This window comes from Lagenorhynchus albirostris, chromosome 7, assembly GCF_949774975.1.
Source record: "Lagenorhynchus albirostris chromosome 7, mLagAlb1.1, whole genome shotgun sequence".
NCBI classification, from domain to species: domain Eukaryota; kingdom Metazoa; phylum Chordata; class Mammalia; order Artiodactyla; family Delphinidae; genus Lagenorhynchus; species Lagenorhynchus albirostris.
Genome location: NC_083101.1, coordinates 33,694,611 through 33,712,782, shown reverse-complemented (window position 1 = coordinate 33,712,782; position 18,172 = coordinate 33,694,611). Strand labels below are relative to the sequence as shown.

Genomic DNA, 18,172 nt, shown 5'->3' with positions numbered 1-18,172 from the left:
CAAGACCCGCCAGGGAAAGGGGGTGCAGGAGACAAGGGCAACCCTGGTCTTTCCGGGGCTGTCAGCAGCCAGGGCACTTGGAAAACCGTCTCACATTTTCTGTGGTTTATGACACATAACTGACTGATCCTCGGAAACTTCCTTCCTTTCTTAGTCTCTGCAGGTTCTCGGTTCTGCTTCTGTTGTTGGGTGGCCATCATTAGGCACGAACCTGGCTTAATCTTGGTGAGAACGCCCTGGACACACACTGGCTGGGTGGCTGGCCTTCTCAGATCCCCTGTCCCCACAGCAGGCTCCCCATGTAACCAGTGCCCTCCAGCTCCTCCCAAGGGAAGATCCCCTGCAGGGTGCCGTCCTTGTCCTCTCACCCTGGGGGGCTCAACCAGGTCCCATATCCGCCAAGTCTCTCTCTCTGGCTCAGATCTCTCTCCTGAGTTCTAGGCCTTTCCATCCAAATGTCTGTGGGGTAGTTCCATCTCTAGCCAGCAGACCCTAAAGGACACTCATCATATTTTCCCTAAAACCTGCTTCTCTCCTGAGAACGGCATCACTCCCCTGCTAGTTACCCAAGCAAATTCAAACACTGAGGCCGACAGAGAGAAATGATTCGCTTGAGTCACACGAGGCGGGGGCTCTAATCTAAGTTCAGGGAGCAATCTATTCTGCTTTCTAAGAGGTCCCAGTTTGTCTGAAGTCCACACAGAAAATAACCACCCAAACAGGATCAGCGTTAGGTACAGTCTGAATTCCCAAAAGCTTCCATCCCTTCAATTAGAGCCACAATAGTAGCAGCAGAATAATATTTAAGTGCTTACTGATCCCCAAGCACAGTTCTAAAGCAGTTTACATGTATTAACCCACTTAAAACCCCCCTGCCCCACCCCAAACACACACACACTAATCTTGTAAGGCAAATACTGTTGTATTTACATGTACGAATAATTTAAGTGAAGCAGAGAGAAATCAAACAACTTGCCAAGGGCAGAAGAGCCCATGACTGGTGGAGCCAGGATACAAATGCAAGCAGTTTGGCCCCAAAGCTCAGGCCATAGTGCTATCTTCTTATGAACTATTTAAAACAAAGCCTGCCGGTGGGAAATATAAATTGCATATATCACACATTATGAGATGAAAAAGAAGCTAAGATGTAATCGACATACAGTAAATTACACATGTGAAAAGTGAATAATTTGATGCATTTGACATATGTAGACATTTGTGAAGCCACCACTCCATTACATTGAATATGATCTCAATTATGCATATATGTATATAGAAAATGTGAGGAAAGTGATGCTAAGAACGCTTGTCTGGGTGAAAGGACTATGGGTAATTTTAAATTTATACCTTTCTAGATGTTTCTAACTTCCTACAAAGAATGTGTACTACTTTAAAAATCAGAACAAATGTAGTATTTTAAAGTGATGATGTAATGAATTGAAAATAAAGCCCCTAACCCCCAACCCAAGTCCACCTCCCTGCAGAGGAGTCACACCGGATCACTGTAAGCTCCAAAGAAGGTGCTGCCTGCAGCCTGGCAGGCCCCTCAGCTCCATCGCACTTACTGTATTTCAGTTCCCAGGTGCTTGAGGGAGATATTCTGAAGGGCCAAGGGCAGAGCAGGGACCGGCTGCAAGGCAGCTGCCATGCCCACAAGGCCAGTGGGCGTTTTCACGGGACACAGGAACTCCTCTAGCTCCGCCTCCTCTTGCTCTGGGGAACAAAGAAAAGGAAAATCATTCACGCTGGGGCTGGGGTCTGGTCACTGCACTTAGAAAGACTAGACAGGGTGGAGACTGGAGAGGTGGGGCAGCCGTCTCCAGACAGCTAATCCAGGGCCTGCCAGCTTGCTCAGGGCTCCAGGAATGTCTTTCTGGGGAAGGTTTCACAGGGGCCCTGGGTCCAGGAGGGTGAAGGCTTGCTGCGAGAAGGGCTTCAGAAGAGAAGCCTACACCACAGCTTCCTGTGTCTCCCTGCAGCGTCCTCAGGAGACTGGCGCCTGGTCATTGTGGCGCAACCATGCCCACAGCAGGGGCTGGCCCAGAAGAGGCCCGCTGAGTGTGCTGAACCAAAGCCATTCTTCTGATAACCTGGTTCTTCTGATTTCCGGACACTCAGGAATTCTGTCTTTGGGAGGGTTTCTTGTTGCTTCTAGACTGAGGCGGATCTAGCAACTGTGTCAGCTCAGGCTGCAGTTTCCCGCACAGCCAGGGCTGTTGGCTCTCCCGCAGATGGGAGCGGAGGGTGAGTAGAAGTGCAGAAGCAAAAGCAAACAAACGCTTCCCCAAAGAAAGTCCTTACAAGCATAAAACACCCAGAGGGTTCTCTGGGAAAATTACAGATGAGTATCATAAACCATAAAAAGGAGCATTTACTATGACAGTAACAGTGTGCAGGTACACATATAATAATCATATTATTAGGACAGTTCTCACACACTGAACACTCACTATGTACCCGGCATTTTGCTCAGGGCTTTACATTCCTTTCCTCATTAATGATAAAATTCAATGTATTCGCTCACACATTCACTCAACAAATATCCAATGTGCATGGCAGGGTACCAGATACTTGGGACACAGGTGACAAAGACATGGCCCCCACCCTTGAGGGCTAGGGGGCAGAGACTGACAAGGACGCTGTGATTAGAACACAATGTAACCATCTGCAAAAAGTGTTGAGGGCTCACAGACAGTTTTGCAGGCAAAGTCCCGGAAGGCTTCCAAGAGGAGACTGGCAAAAGGAGGAGGTGGCAGTGGAGCTTGGCCATAGAGCGTAAGCAGGAATTCACCAGGCAGAGAAGAGGGGGCAGGGATGCCTCTGGTGCTGCTGAAGTGCACAGCAAGAGGCGGGCACTGGGGGAGCAGGCAGAGGTGAGATGAGGAAGGATGAGGCCTGAGTCTGGTGCTAAAAAGCTGGGACTGGGCCTGGGACATGGAGGGCGGCCACAGAAGCGGGGTGGGGCTCAGGCGCTCATTTGAGAAAGCTGGCTCGGGTTACAGTGAAGAGGTTGGGTCTGAGGTGGCAGGCTGGGACATGGGGACACTGGAGAGGAGACTGCTGTGGTTTTCTAGCTAAGAGTTGAGGCCTGACCCAAGGCAATAGCAGCGAGGGCCTAGATCTGACATGTAGGCCAGAGGGTAGACATGGCCAGCCCAGGTGACTGGACTGGCTATCTGAGATCCAGGAAGGGGCAACTAGGTAAATGAAGCCCATTTACTCAGGGAAGGAAAAGTGGGGAGAAGGGTAAGGGCAGATGAGCTCAGTCTGTAAAGCGTCTGGGTACCAGGGTCTAGGAGGTGTCCGGCCACAGGTCCTGCCCTCGCCCATTGGGCTTCCCTGTCAACTGAGGGTGAGGCATGTTAGACACACTGCAGCTCGGTGGGTGGTCTGTCTCAACTGTGAAACCTGCTGGTCACAGTGCTGGCTGCAGCATGGGGGTAGGGGGGTATGAGCTGCCGGTCTCCTCCATGCTGGGATGTTTTAGTATTTGGGATCACGTGGGCCACCTGGTGGGGGTGAAGCTTCTGCCCACGGCAACACTGGGGATAAGATCACGGATCTACTCAACTCACAGCACAAAAGCATTTATGTAAGAAGCAACAACAACAACTGCATTCTCTCATTAACCTTCCTCACAGCAACTCTGTGGAAGTTTCATTTCTTGAGATCTTTCCGTAATTGTCATCATCATAATAGTAACTGACATCTACTGAGCTCTGACAATGTGCAGGCATTGTTCCAACCCTTTAAGGTGTAAGGATTCATTTAATCCTCATAATAACCCTAAGGAGTAGGTATTCTTTATTAACCTCATTTTACAGGGAAGGAAACTGAAGCTCAGAAAGGTTAAGCAACTTGCCTAAGACTGCACAGGATTAGGATCTGAGCCCAGCCAGCCTGGCCTCAGAGCCCATATTCTTGCCCTTGATGCTATACTGTTGCCCTAGCTCATCCTGAGTCACATCCCTGGCTCTCCGCTTCTTTAGCAGAGGGGTCCTCCCACTCACTCCCAAAAGGAGGGTAAAGGCTTGGTCACCAAGAGCCCTGGGTGTGTGGGCAGGAGGCAAGCCCATTGGGTACCTAGCTCAAGGCGCAGGGCGGGCCCATTCCCAGCCAGGGCAGCGTCAGGGACGGCGGGAGGTGCAGGCGGGCTGTTGTGGAACTCCCAGCGCTTCATCTGCAGCTGCTGCAGCCAGTATAGCATCGCTTGCTTGGTGGCGGCCTGAGAAGCACAAGCGTTAGTTGGCAAGGCCCTGTGCCCGCATGGTGGCACTGGGTGTGGGATGCAGGAAGGTCATGGGAGGCTTGGCAACTCTCTCCTTCCCAGAAAAAAAAAAATTGTCACTGCAGGTGACACCTCTGAAACACCACATGCTTCTTGGCAACAGAAGATAATCGGGCTCTGATCTCCCACTCAGAGGTTCCTTAACCTTTCTGGGCCTCAGTTTTCTCATCTGTCCTATGGTGATGATAACACTCATTTCATAGGGTGGTTATGAGGGTGAAATGAAGTAAGGAAAGTAAAGTATACAGCATAGTTCCTGACATGCAGTAGGTGCTCAAAATGTGCTCACTGGATAAAATATTTTGGAGGTGTTAAGAGAGAGGGAGAGAGCTTTGAAATTCTGACCTGGCTGGGGCCCTAGTAGCATCATTATCTCCCTGTGTGACATCTCAGTGTCCTAGCTGACTTTGTGGAATAGGGAGAATCTCTCCTGTTTTGGGGATGATGTGATTGGGGACTGGAAAGCCATATGCACACAACATTGTGGCACCCTCCAGGAAGCCCACATGAGGTATGGTTGATGCTGGTCGTTAGTCTCCCAGCACTGGATGGTCCACATACCTACTCTCACATCCATTATGTTGCCGGATCCTCCACTGGGGAGGCAGGGCGGGAGTGATCGGCCCCCTCCATAGATGGAGAAACTAAGGCTTTGAGGCCGTCCAGGCAGGTGGTGGCAGAGCTGGTCCCAGAACCCGGGTCTCCCACTTTTAGACCAGAGATTTGTTGTAATTTACGGCCGGGAGATTGTGACTTACATGGAGAAAGCCTAGGATCGGTTGGGCTGCAGAAGCTGGATAGGCGCTGGGAGTGGATGGTGAGCCTCACAGAGCTGCCCACAATCAAGGCCATGCGAGAACGTCAGCAGGCAACCAGGGCAAGCCCCCTTCTCAACAGGACCACGGTGAGGTGTGCACAAGGCTGGGGGCTCCCTGAAAGAGGCCCTCGGCCTGTCATGGAGATATCATATCAGATAAAATGATGCCCACCATTCTTCTCTTTCTATATACTTTCCCCGAGAGACCTCAGCCCCTCTCAGGGCTTCACCATGACCTTGTGCTGACAAGCTCCAGCCCATACCCGAACAACCCATTTTATTAATTCATTGGACAGGTGTATATTGAGCATGTACTATATGTGTCAGGGACTGTGGAAGGCACTGGTGAGCCCACACACACGGCCCTCCCCTCTTGGAGTCTACTGAGGGGGACATATAACTGTATATCCTGCGGTTTCCTCATCCTGGGTTCCCTGCTGTCAGTGACTGCCCCAACCAGGCAGTCAGCCAGTTACACAAGCCACCCCTGACCCCTCCCTCACATCCTTAGCCGCCCCCATTTGTCTCCCGCCCCACTGCTACAGCTCTAGCTTGGCCGTCATTCTCTCCTGACCACTTCCTGACGGACTCCCGAACCACAGCCTTGCCTTCTCCTAACTTGTTCTATACCCAAAAGCCAGATTGACCTTTCTCAATTTTTTCATCTCACAGTGCTTCCTTGCTTAAGGCTCTGACAATTTCGCCACATCCCATAAGACAAAGTCCAAACTCCCTGGCCTGCCAAATGCCCTGCCCTCGGGCCTCTGCTCTTCCACTCCATCTTGTGGGCCCCTCTATACCCCAGGCTCCTGGGATTTGCCTGGACATTCCAGGCTGTACCATGTTTTCCTATGTTTACTCATGGGGCTCTCTTGGCCTGGAATATCCTTCTCCCTCTCGTCTGCTTGTAGAAAACCGATCTTCTCTTTCAAGCGTCAAGGTGTGGTCGCCCCCTTCCCACCCCACCCCCACTCTGGCCCATGAGGCCCTCTCTGGATAGCCCCACCTACTTAGTGGAACAGACCCTTCCTGTCACGGCACCTTTCTGGTATAGACTTATCATACTGTCCCTACAGAACATTTTACTGCGCATGCCAGTCTCCCTGTCCGTCTCTCACAAGACCTTAAGTGGTTTGAGCCCCAGGAGGCAGGTCTGATTTTGTGCCACACCCCAGCGCCTAGCACAGTGCCAGGCACACACACGGGTCAATGGAATAGTAAAAGGCACGTGTTAGCGACCCTGTAGACAGCATTCAATGTGTGGGAGCAGACACATGACCCATAAGCCAAGTAACCCTAAAATGCCTGCCCTCCTGGCCTGGAATTCCTAATTTGCATTATTTTTGCTGATCCCCCCCCCTCACCCCCCAGCCTGGTCACTAGCCTGGCCCAGACAGTAAAGTGGAACTAAAGCTGTGGGCTATATCCAGGGGGCTCAAGAGATGCCCAGTGGGCTGCAAGTAGGGGTGGAGGTGTGGGAAGACAGGGTGGGGGTCAGGGAGGTGGCAGTCTTCTGGCACACTCTCCTCTGCTGAGTGTGAATTCCAGAACTCTTAGCCCACATCTGTCTTTCCAGTTAAGTTCTAGGGCACTTCCTCTTGACATGACATGAACTTCCTGACCTTGGTTCTATCACTATGTGTGTTCATTCAACAAATAATTATTGAGGACCCACTAGATGCCAGGCTGTATTCTAGGCACTGAGATTAATTCAGCAACTTGTAGGTGCCTGTGATGTGCCAGGTGCTTACACACCCTGTTATAAATCTCACAAACTGTCTAGGTACTAAGAGGTTAACTTGCCCAGAGTCACACAGCTAGTAAGTAGCTAATGTAGAATTTGAATCCAAGCCTGTCTGATTTCAAAGCACATGGCCTTTGCACTGCTTCAGGCTTTCTCAGTTAAATATGATAATAAAACAAAACCTACTGATGAGAAAACAGGTTTAGACGTGCATCAATGAACACTCTAGGTTGATCAGTGAAACCTAAGTATTTATCTCCCAATCTCTGCCAAAGTTTTCTCAGCATTCACTCCCCTTGGCCACAACATCAAGAAAAGTAATTCAGGATCCGGGCCTTCGAGAGGATGGCAAAGCTCATCTTGACTATACTTCAGCCCCAAGTAAGAAAGTTAAGGGAACAGCATTGTTAGCCACACCTAAAAGTAAAAGTTTTGACACAGTACTGAGAGGTAGAAAAGCTATGGGATTCCAAGTGTGGGCTACACCACTTTTTAGTTGAGTGACCTCGGACCAGTCACTTCATCTCCTTGTGACTCAGTTTCTTGATCCGTAATATGGGTCCATCATCCCGGCTTTTGTTGTGGGAACCCAGTGAGGAAGTGGGTGTGAATGTGCTTAGGAAAGTACAAAACCCTGGGCACCCAGGGTTCACTGGGCTGATCAGGGTCGGTGATTATCGTAAGTTTACTGTGACCACCCACCTGCGCCCTGCTGTGCCCTGGGATCTCATCCCGGCTGAAAAGGAAAAAAACTGCTCCATTTACCTTCAAGGTAATAATCCGGCTGGGAGTCTTGATTTCGAAAGTCCCCTCCTCGGCGTCCGCCTTGCAGTCAAAGACTGCACTGGAGAGGTCGATACTGTCCAAGGGATTTGCATCCTGCGCGGTCCGCGAATAATACAGGTGGCATTTCCTCTCGTCGTAGAAGAACCAGCGGGATTTCCAGCCCCGGATGGGCCCTTTGCCGCCAAACTTACTTAAATATCCACAGATTTTCTTGGGGGCCGTCTCCAGGGGCCGGGCGCAGCCTTCCGACTCCTTGGGAGGCAACACTTCGGGGTCCCTGGCTAAGCCGGCAGGCTCTTCGGACCCGGGGACGGGGTAACTAGACTCCGCGGGTTTCTCCTGGGTGCTCTCCATCGTCGAGGGACTGGAGGCCTGCGGCCCCACGCCGGTCAAATCTCGGAAACTCAGGTGATACCTTCCAAGAGGGAGCTTTCCGGACAGGGGCGGAGCCAGTGGTGACCCGCCCCCAGGAGACGACGGAGGGACGCGGCTGGCTGCGGTGTGTGCGCCTCCTTGATGGAAAGCCCAGTAGGGGCTGCTGGCCACGCCCATCCGAACCTCTCTGCAGACAGGACACGCCCCCTGCCGGCTCCTCCCACCCCGCCTTCTTCCGGCTTTTCCTCCGTGCCTATCCGCCATCTTTACGGGGGGCAGCTTCGGGCGTGAGGCGGTCCTTGGGTTGAAGGCGTGGTGACCCTGAGCTAGGTTAACCGGCGAAAGAGAAGCTGGAAGAGACGCCGGTCCCCGACTACGCTGCTCTGGTAACTCGCGTAATGACGTGGATGGGTGGTCTCTTCTCGCGCCTTATGGGCCTCCCGCCTTTTTTCCCCAGGTGCTGCTCGGGTTACCGTTGGACGACGGACCGCGCGGCCATTAGTTGAAAGGGACGCCCGGCTCGGTGACGCCACTTCCGGCGCCGCTCAAAGCGCGCGTGGATTGTGGGCGCTGCTAGGGGCTTATTATCCGCGGGGCTAATTTAGCACCTCCGTGACTCAGCTTTGACCGCGGCGGCTTCACCTGCCTCGGTCCCAGCTCCCACTCGCCTCCTTCCCTGACTGCTCGCGTTACATGGGGTGCCCGGGCCCGGCTGCTGCCCTTCTGGAATTCAGTACCTGGACGGAGTTGGGCTCAGTAAATTGGGTAAATAAACAAGTATGTATCTAGGCCCTGACAAGCTCGGTCAACTTCATGTCTCATTCTACCTCTTGTCCTTAAGTTTCTCCCCTTCCCTCTTGTCTTAGGCGCATCCCTCCACTTGGGCTGTGGAGCCCATTTCCTTCCACCTCTTTAGGGGCATCACGGTTCTCCTCTAGCCCTTTCTTATCTCCTCTCCCTTTAGCTTCTCCCCCTCTGCAGTCCTTAAAATTCTCATTGTTGGGGGCAAATTATGCTCAGAGACTGAGATTGTCTTTGCCAGTAATTGATTTAACACCGGTTAACTGCAGGAATTATCATTTATAATAGTATTTCACAAGTCGATAGCATACAGGGTAATAATGACTTTTAATAAGCTAATAAATAACGTCAAACTGTAACAGGGCCACAAGGCTAAAACTTATGGATGATTTCTAAGCGAAATGTTTCCTGTCTTCTCCCTCTGTTCCTGGAAACTAAAACTTACATTCTTGTTACTGTGCATTCATTGTTCCTGATTAACGTGGGCGGGCCTTCTTGCCGTTTTTGCTTGCTCCTCTTAACCCTAGCCCCAAGACTTTCCTTTAAATACACCTGCTTTCTCCCCAGAAGGCAGGATGGTAGTTTTCAGGACATTAGTCTGCTACCCTTCTCATCTGCTGGCAATCAATAAATTTGTCTTTCCTTTATCCTCAAAACCTTGTCCTTGTTATTCTCATTTGGCATCAGGACTAGGACCGAATTTTTGGTAACAAAATTGGCTGAACCAGCCAGGAGGCACGTCGGTGCCCCTGTGGTGTGCATCCTGCTCTCGACCTCCCACCTAACACTGTCGGAGCAGGGAGGGGTGCCCTGGGTTGGGCTTGGAGCCCTTGCCTGTGGGAGTGCTGCCTCCTGGGGAGAGAGTGAGGGGCTGTCCCAGCGGCTGGAGCCCCATCTTACTCCCGTCTCTCACCTTGAAAAGGACGTGGTCTCCTGTAGCTTGAACCTTCTTTGAGGAAGAGTTGCCACACCTTGTCCACTTGGGGAAGTGCCCCCCCCCGCCCCTTGATTTCACACTTTTGGGGAAGGTTGTGAACCTTCCAGCCTGTTAGGAGGCATTTGTGGCGCCGTTGGTGTGGAAGTCATGGTTGAGTGGGACCAGGGAACCCAGCGAAGTCGTTCTCTTTTGTTCTCATTTGAGTTTTGAAAGGTTCCTGTTTGTTTAGTTGGCCTTCGTTTTGATACATTTTGGGTTGGTTCCTTTGTTGTTGTTCTTTAATCATTTGTTTGCTTTTAAACATGGGAGGTGCCTTTAATGCCATCTGAAAGTCCCTTGGGAAGAAGTCTGGCGGAATGGCCAACTTATAGCTATAAGCCTTTGTCTAAAAGGAAAATGGGAAATGAGAGCTCTATTCCATCTTGTAGTTGTTCCCTAGGGTGTATTTTACACAACCAGGGGATTTTTAGTATGCTCCTAGAAAGAGAAAGTTAAATGATGAGAATTCATTGAAGGTCTAGATCATTTTTTAATAAGATAAAACACTGGACACAGACTGCTAGACAAGTCTGAGTTTGCCTACTTTTGTCTTCTTATGAGAGAAAAACTGAAGATGTTTGGGTTTATTAGATACACATCTTTTACCACATCGAAGAAAAATTATGCTGTGAAAAAAATGTATATTTTTAAAGGTTATGGAATATGTTCTTAAGTTTGCCAGTCAGGAAATACTGGTATGACAAACAGTTCATAATTGCTTGCTTCTTGGTTTTCATTTTAAGGGTTAAAAATTGTAATATATGTGCAATTAAAAACTACTAGAAATAATAAGGGAAACATTTCAGTATGTAAATAAAGTAGGATACATGTTGTCGGTAAGAGAAGGTGAGAAGAAGTGGAGATATTTTTGTTAAGGGAAAAGAGTAATTTTGTCCTGAAGCTAGTTATTTCTAAATGAGGGGGAAAGAGAGGAGGACAAACTTATACGGATATAGGAAGTGACGGAACGGTTGTGGGAAAGGAACCTTGAGAAGAGAGTTTTATGCATGTTCAAAACTGGCTAAGATTAGATTGCATTTAATTTAGATGAATTTGTTATTAAAAGTGAGCTGGTACAAGGCTGGATTTTGGTTTACTCTCTCTCTGTCAAGAGAATAGTTTTTCCTGGAATATTGAGCTGCTTTTGATAACAAACTGTAAGTTTCTTCACTTTTTTTTTTTTTTTTTTTGCGGCATGCGGGCCTCTCACTGTTGCGGCCTCTCCCATTGCGGAGCACAGGCTCCGGACGCGCAGGCTCAGCGGCCATGGCTCACGGGCCCAGCCGCTCTGCGGCATGTGGGATCTTCCCAGACCAGGGCACGAACCCGTGTCACCTGCATCGGCAGGCGGACTCTCAACCACTGCGCCACCAGGGAAGCCCAGTTTCTTCACTTTTTAAGTGATCTTTAGTGATCTATTGTAATGTTCTGTATTTGACTCAAATCTTTTATTGTTACTTTTGTTAAAATAATAAGCATTGTTTCATAGTGACTTATGATCCTATTTGACCAGGTGTTTTAAAACTTTTTGGTATTTTTGACAAACTTCCCAAGGATCAAATTCTAAATGAAGTTCTTTTAGCCCCTAACTAACTTTGGGATGTTTCAATGGGCCCCTGAGGTATCTCAGAGAGAAATTTTAAATTAATTTGAATTATTTCGTATGTTAAATTACATTGGAAACATTGTCAGGTGAGTGGTAATAAACCTTTTTACGTTATATTGTGTGGATAAATCTTATTAAAATAAATGTTCTGGAAATTAGATGAAGTTCCTAAAATTTGGATGTGTCCTGGTATTGTTATCAGTCATAGTTCTAGTTATTATCTTAAAATGTCGTACGTCATAGCACTCAGTTAAGCTTCTTTGTCAACTGCATTGTAATCAGATCTTTAACCGTCACCTTTATGTCTTTTGTCATTCATAGACAGTTATTATTTCACTGTGATGCTTTGCAAAACTGACTCATCTTTTTTTTTTTTTTTTTCTTGTTTGCGGTACTCGGGCCTCTCACTGTTGCAGCCTCTCCTGTTGCGGAGCACAGGCTCCAGACGCGCAGGCTCAGTGGCCATGGCTCACGGGCCCAGCCATTCCGCGGCATGTGGGATCTTCCCAGACCGGGGCATGAACCCGTGTCCCCTGCATCGGCAGGCGGACTCTCAACCACTGCGCCACTAGGGAAGCCCTGCTTCATCTTTAAGACGAATCATAGAAAGGACTTTTTGACAAGTACAGCTTTCTGATAACTTTCAGATCATACTGCTGAATTGGTTAGAAATTAAACAATTCTAATGGAAACCCTGATGGTTTCGTAAACTGTTAGCAAAAGGATTACATAGGCTGAGTGAACTGATGAATATGGTTGTAATTTTTTGGTTTTTATCTGAAATATTACTGGCTTTTAATCTGTGTTTTTCAGATGTAAGGAAACCTTTCCCCTTAAGTTAATTATGATTTATAACAACTTGGTAAATTATATCCTTGTAAGTAGAATTGAAGCATTTATCTTTTCTTTCTGTCTGATCCCTCCAGAGCTTGGAAACTCTTGGGTTCCCAGGAGTCTTGTCAGATGAATGAGGAAGGTCACCTCCTGTCAGGTGCAGGAATCTCAAGATATTCTGGAGACCTGGAGAAGAGAGGAATTTACCCAAATCTATAGATATCACAGGCAGAATCTGAAGGCAAGCGATTAGCATGGCATTGCTAGCCTTGAGGGGCCTTTTAAAAGTTTGATCTGGGATTCCCAATGAAAAGTTCCAGTGCAGCCAGTTTAAGAGAGCCTATATGAGCAATTACACTTATGCAAATAATCAGGCCAAGTTTATGGAAACCAGACTTACTTGGAACAAATTAGTCTTAACACATTATTATTATTTTTTTATAAGATACTTAAAAATTTATTTATTTATTTATCTATTTATTTATTTGGCTCTGTGCTGGGTCTTAGTTGCGGCATGCAGGATCTTCGTTGCTGCATGCATGTGCGATCTTTAGTTGAGGCACGTGGGATCTTTTAGTTGCAGCATGCGAGATCTTATTAGTTGCAGCATGTGGGATCTCGTTCCCTGACCAGGGATTGAACCTGGGCCCCCTGCATTGGGAGCGTGGAGTCTTAACCAGTGGATCACCAGGGAATTCCCTTTAACACATTATTGACTGGAGATGTATTAATACATCTTTTTTTTTTTTTTTTTCTTTTGCGGTACGCGGGCCTCTCACTGTTGTGGCCTCTCCCGTTATGGAGCACAGGCTCTGGACGCGCAGGCTCAGCAGCCATGGCTCATGGACCCAGCTGCTCCGCGGCATGTGGGACCTTCCCGGACCAGGGCATGAACCCGTGTCCCCTGCATCGGCAGGTGGACTCTCAACCACTGCGCCACCAGGGAAGCCCAATACATCTTTTGTTACCCGAACGTTATTGACTGGAGACTTACCAATATGTTTTTAGGGAGTGATACAGTTAACATCACTGTGTGAAGTTGTTAAAGCTTAAAATTGATCAAGGGTTGGGACTTCCCTGGTTGCGCAGTGGCTAAGAATCTGCCAGCCAACGCAGGGGACACAGGTTTGAGCCCTGGTCCAGGAAGATCCCACATGCTGCGGAACAACTAAGCCTGTGCGCCACAACTGCTGAGCCTGCGCTCTAGAGCCTGCGAGCCACGATTACTGAGCCCACTGTGCCACAGCTCCTGAGCCTGCGCACCACAAATACTGAAGCCCGTGCGCCTAGAGCCTGTGCTCCACAACAAGAGAAGCTACCGCAGTGAGAAGCCTGTGCACTGCAACAAAGGGTAGCTCCCACTTGCTGCAACTAGAGAAAGCCCGTGCGCAGCAACGAAGACCCAACACAGCCAAATAAATAAATTAAATAAATTAATTAATTAATTTAAAAAAATTGATCAAGGGTTCATTATACAACTTATGATTGTTGTTATCGTTCACATTTTGCTCCATTAGGTTTTGTTCCAACCTTGTGTATATTATAAACGCAAGCTTATTACTGTAAAATTTTCAAACTTTTCATCACAAGATTTTGGGTGAAAAAGAATTTTTTGATGAGTTTTATGCAGATATTTTCTCTGATTGTCTGAGCGACATATATACTAGTGTCCCGGAAAGTGATAGTTCTTCAGAATATAGTTCTGATTCAGACGATGTGAATGTTAGACCAACAAAAAGACAAGAAAACCTTACTGATTGATTCTGGTACAGAAAGTGAAAATGAAACAGTGGTGGAGAATGCTCCTTTGCTTCTACAGAAGAGTGGATTGAAGGCAGCATTTGGCAGAAATTAGACGACTTTACAGGTGTGTCAGGTGTAACTATTGAATGTAATAACCCACAAAGTGTTAGTGAAATAACAGCATTAATTTTTGGTAACGACTTTTGTGAGTTGATCACTTCTCAAACAAACTTTTGTGAGTTGATCACTTTTCAAACAAACTTGTATCATCAACAGAACGAAAAATCATATAAAAATTATGATAAGGCTTTAAAATGGAGTGATGTAATCAGTAGTAACATGAAGTTTCTTGGATTAATAATTTTGATGGCACAAATAAGAAAGTCACACTGGGTGCCCCTGTGGGCGGGCCGGACTTGGTGCTTGCACCCCCTTGACTGCAGCCCGGCACCCGCTCCGCCTTCCACTTCTGATGCGCGGTCGGTCGAGCTGGTGTATGTGCCACAATAACGTGTCGGCCCCGCTGCCTGCCATTGTGCCCGCCGTCCGGAAGGCCACTGCCGCGGTGATTTTCCTTCATGGATTGGGAGACACAGGGCATGGGTGGGCAGAAGACTTGGCAGGTATCAGAAGCGCCCACATCAAATACATCTGCCCGCACGCGCTGTTTATGCCTGTGACATTAAATATGAATGTGGCCATGCCTTCTTGGTTTGATATTATTGGTCTTTCACCAGATTCACACGAAGATGAAACTGGAATTAAAACAGGCAGCAGAAAGTGTAAAAGCTTTGATAGGGCAAGAGGTGAAGAATGGCATTCCTTCTAACAGAATTATTTTGGGAGGATTTTCTCAGGGAGGAGCTTTATCTCTGTACACGGCACTGACCACACAGCAGACGCTGGCCAGCGTCACCGCCCTCAGCTGCTGGCTGCCCCTGCGGGCTTCCTTTCCACGGGGTCCTATCAGTGGCGTGAATAGAGACATTTCTATTCTTCAGTGCCATGGAGATTTGGATCCTTTAGTTCCCCTAATGTTTGGTTCTCTTACTGCTTTGAAAGGCTAAAAACATTGGTAAATCCAGCCAGTGTAACCCTCAAAACCTATGGAGGCATGATACACAGTTCATGTCAACAGGAAATGATGGATATCAAGCAGTTCATTGATGAACTCCTAACTCCTATTGATTGATGTCACTAAGAGGCTTTGTGGAGAAGTACACACCAGCTTCATCATTGTAGAGTATAAACTTTTTCCTTTGTCCGGTCTTGAAACCTCTAATATTTGCAGTGTTAAAATGTTTTGCAAATACACACCAATGACACAGACTAAAATCTCCTCATGGAAAATTTATGATCTTTTAAGTTTCTATGTATGTATTTGTGTAACATGATCCAGAATATATTAGTATTAAGATAGGTGAAGCAGGTAGCTTCTTTCTCCCAAATGTAATTCAGCAAAGTAATAAAATACTGCAACCAGATTTTTTATTATGTCCCTTGAAAATTATTAGTATGCTTAATGAAAACTTGTTCAGGTATAAATGAGCAGTTAAGACATAAACAGTTTATGCATGCTGTGACTTAGACTCTGGACTTATTCCCAGATTACTTAGTCACCATGCAGTATCTGTATATATATATTTTAAATTAATTTATTTAATTTTGGCTGCATTGGGTCTTCGTTGCTGCACGCGGGCTTTCTCTAGTTGCGGTGAGCGGGGGCTACTCTTCGTTGTGGCGCGCGGGCTTCTCGTTGAGGTGGCTTCTCTTGTTGTGGAGCTTGGGCTCTAGGCGTGTGAATTTCAGTAGCTGTGATGTGAGGGCTCAGTAGTTGTGACTCGCGGGCTCTAGAATGCAGGCTTAGTAGTTGTGGTGCACGGGCTTAGTTGCTCCATGGCATGTGGGATCTTCCCGGACCAGGGCTTGAACCCGTGTCCCCTGCATTGGCAGGCAGATTCTTAACCACTGCGCCACCAGGGAAGTCCGTATATTTTTATATATGTGTTCATACGTACTTAATGATTATAATACATAATAAGAATAAGGTGTTATTACATTATTCCTAATAGGGATAATGCTTCTAAGTGTCAATAAAGAGTAATATTGCTGTCTTCAATTAATGGCCCTTTTATTTTGGGGACCACGTTTTTCTTTCCTGAATATAATTTCTATTTAATATTCTTTTTTCCTCTCTAGAAAAGAAATGTGTTCTTTCTTCTTTTTTATCCTTCATAATGGACCAAATATTGCCTACTTGCCATAGACATCTGCTGTCAATACGTGCTGTAATTTGACATTCTGAATCACAGACATGATGGCATTGAAAACGTACTTATACTTGTAAAAAGAAACCAGACATCCCTTCAAAGTTTCTACACTACTTCTTAAACTGGACCTTTGTCTGCCGTTTAGGCCGGCAGAGTTACTTGAATCTTCAGTCCAGGTAACGAGAATAATTCTGTGGTTGTATTTTTCTGTAATTAACTGAAAGAATAATTAAGTCATATTCTAGTATGTTCTGAAATATTTACTGATCTTACAAATTGTAATTTCTAAGATGATTTGCTCTAAGATGATTCTCCTCGTAGCATAGTTTTAGTTTATTTTGCACATATGTTTGAAACCGACTGCTGTAGGAAATGAACAGTCCATTCAAAAAATTTCCTTTACTTTTTTCTGCCAATGGACTTATTTGAAATTTTCACTATAGTCAGAGTTTCTGTGCAAACATAAAAGTAGCAATTATTTGATTTTAAATAGATTTTTCAGATTATTGGTTAACACTATTTGAAAGCAAGTTTATGGGTAATAAAAGTTAGTCAGAACTCAATACATATGGTGTAGTTACCACCCAGTTTAATATGTAGCAAAAATGTACACTTGCTATTTCTGAACTGTTAATTTTTCTGCCGTATTCCAACTGACTAGAACACCGTTAGGAATGCATCTTTATAAATGGGTACTACTTGATGATGGAAATGATTTCGTATGGACGGTATAGGATGTTAATAATGAAGCCATATGTTTATGTCTGAATTTACAGTGTTCTTTTTTGTTTGTTTTTGCGGTACGTGGGCCTCTCACTGTTGTGGCCTCTCCCGTTGCGGAGCACAGGCTCCGGACGCGCAGGCTCAGCGGCCAAGGCTCACGGGCCCAGCCGCTCTGCGGCATGTGGGATCCTCCTGGACCGGGGCAAGAACCCGTGTCCCCTGCATCAGCAGGCGGACTCTCAACCACTGTGCCACCAGGGAAGCCCTGGATTTACAGTTTTAAACAATCATTTACTAAGTCATTTTGCTTTTATTTTGAAGAATATAAACTGTTGTTTCACTTACACAAATCAGCAAGATCTAATTTATGGCAAGAAATATTCCATTGACATGTTGTGCTGTAACGTGGGAAAATGTAAATCTTTTTCACGGTTTCTATCAAAGTGAAATAAAATTTAATTCTGAAAAAAAAAAAGTCAGTCGCGCTGGGAAGAACATTGGTCGACTGATTTCTTACTTGAAACACCTATCTTTCCAAAGATTATGACGAGAAGAAGGTTTGAACAAATAATGACATTTCTTCACTTTAATGATAACTCAGAAACTCCACTTCCTGCAGACAGAATTTCAAAGTTAAACCTCTTTTGGATTATTTTCTGCCAAAATTTCAGTTGTTCTATGTGCCCAAACAAGAGCTATCACTTGATGAGGCAATGATAAGGTGGAGAGGACAACTCAGATTCAAAACCTGTAATCCTGGAAAACTTACAAAATACAGAATTTTGGTCAGGATGGTTAGTGAAAGTGAAATTGGATATATATGCAGCCTTGAGATTTACATGGGTGAAGGAAAGAAACTGCAAGAAACAATATTGTTGGTCCTACAACCTTATCTTGGTTCATGGCACCATATTTACCAAGACAGTTATTACAACAGTGTGCTCACATCTGAAATAAGAGAGAATCGTGGTCTACTAAACCAATTAAAGGAGAAATCTAAAAATCTACAGCGGGGAGAAATGACATTCTTACGGAAGGGAAAGTGATTCTTCTTATATGGAAAGACAAGAGGCTAGTCCTCATGGTGACAACTATTCAAGACACCTCCATAGCATCTACAGGAAAGGAATGCAGGAGGACTGGCCATCAGATAACTAAGCCCACTTGTATATAAGAGTATAATAAATATATGAAAGTTGATCGATCCAA

The 18,172-nt window shown here is 46.5% G+C and overlaps 1 protein-coding gene, 1 long non-coding RNA gene and 1 pseudogene across 5 annotated transcripts in view; 2 read left to right on the top strand and 1 right to left on the bottom strand.

Annotated features, from left to right (window-relative positions):
* Positions 1-8,433, bottom strand: part of TBC1D2 (TBC1 domain family member 2) — a 41,153-nt gene extending 32,720 nt beyond the window's left edge. The window contains exons 1-3 of one of the 3 annotated variants that reach the window (XR_009541538.1): positions 7,615-8,089; positions 4,084-4,225; positions 1,566-1,713 (exon numbers count right to left, since the gene is read on the bottom strand). Coding sequence is in view for 2 of the 3 variants with exons in the window: in XM_060154767.1 (XP_060010750.1) it covers positions 1,566-1,713; positions 4,084-4,225; positions 7,615-8,274 (950 nt within the window). In the remaining variant the exon portion in view is untranslated. Of the gene's footprint in view, positions 1-1,565; positions 1,714-4,083; positions 4,226-7,614 lie in introns of all 3 variants that reach the window. The other 2 variants (XM_060154767.1, XM_060154768.1) reach the window with 2 other exon arrangements.
* On the top strand, positions 8,262-18,172 carry LOC132523498 (uncharacterized). 2 transcript variants are annotated; one of them, XR_009541539.1, is made up of 2 exons: positions 8,262-8,396; positions 16,170-18,172. It is a non-coding gene; the product is annotated as an uncharacterized LOC132523498 (long non-coding RNA). The 2 variants fall into 2 exon arrangements; XR_009541540.1 differs by lacking the exon at positions 8,262-8,396 and adding an exon at positions 8,445-8,787.
* Positions 14,423-15,423, top strand: LOC132522831 (acyl-protein thioesterase 1-like; annotated as a pseudogene).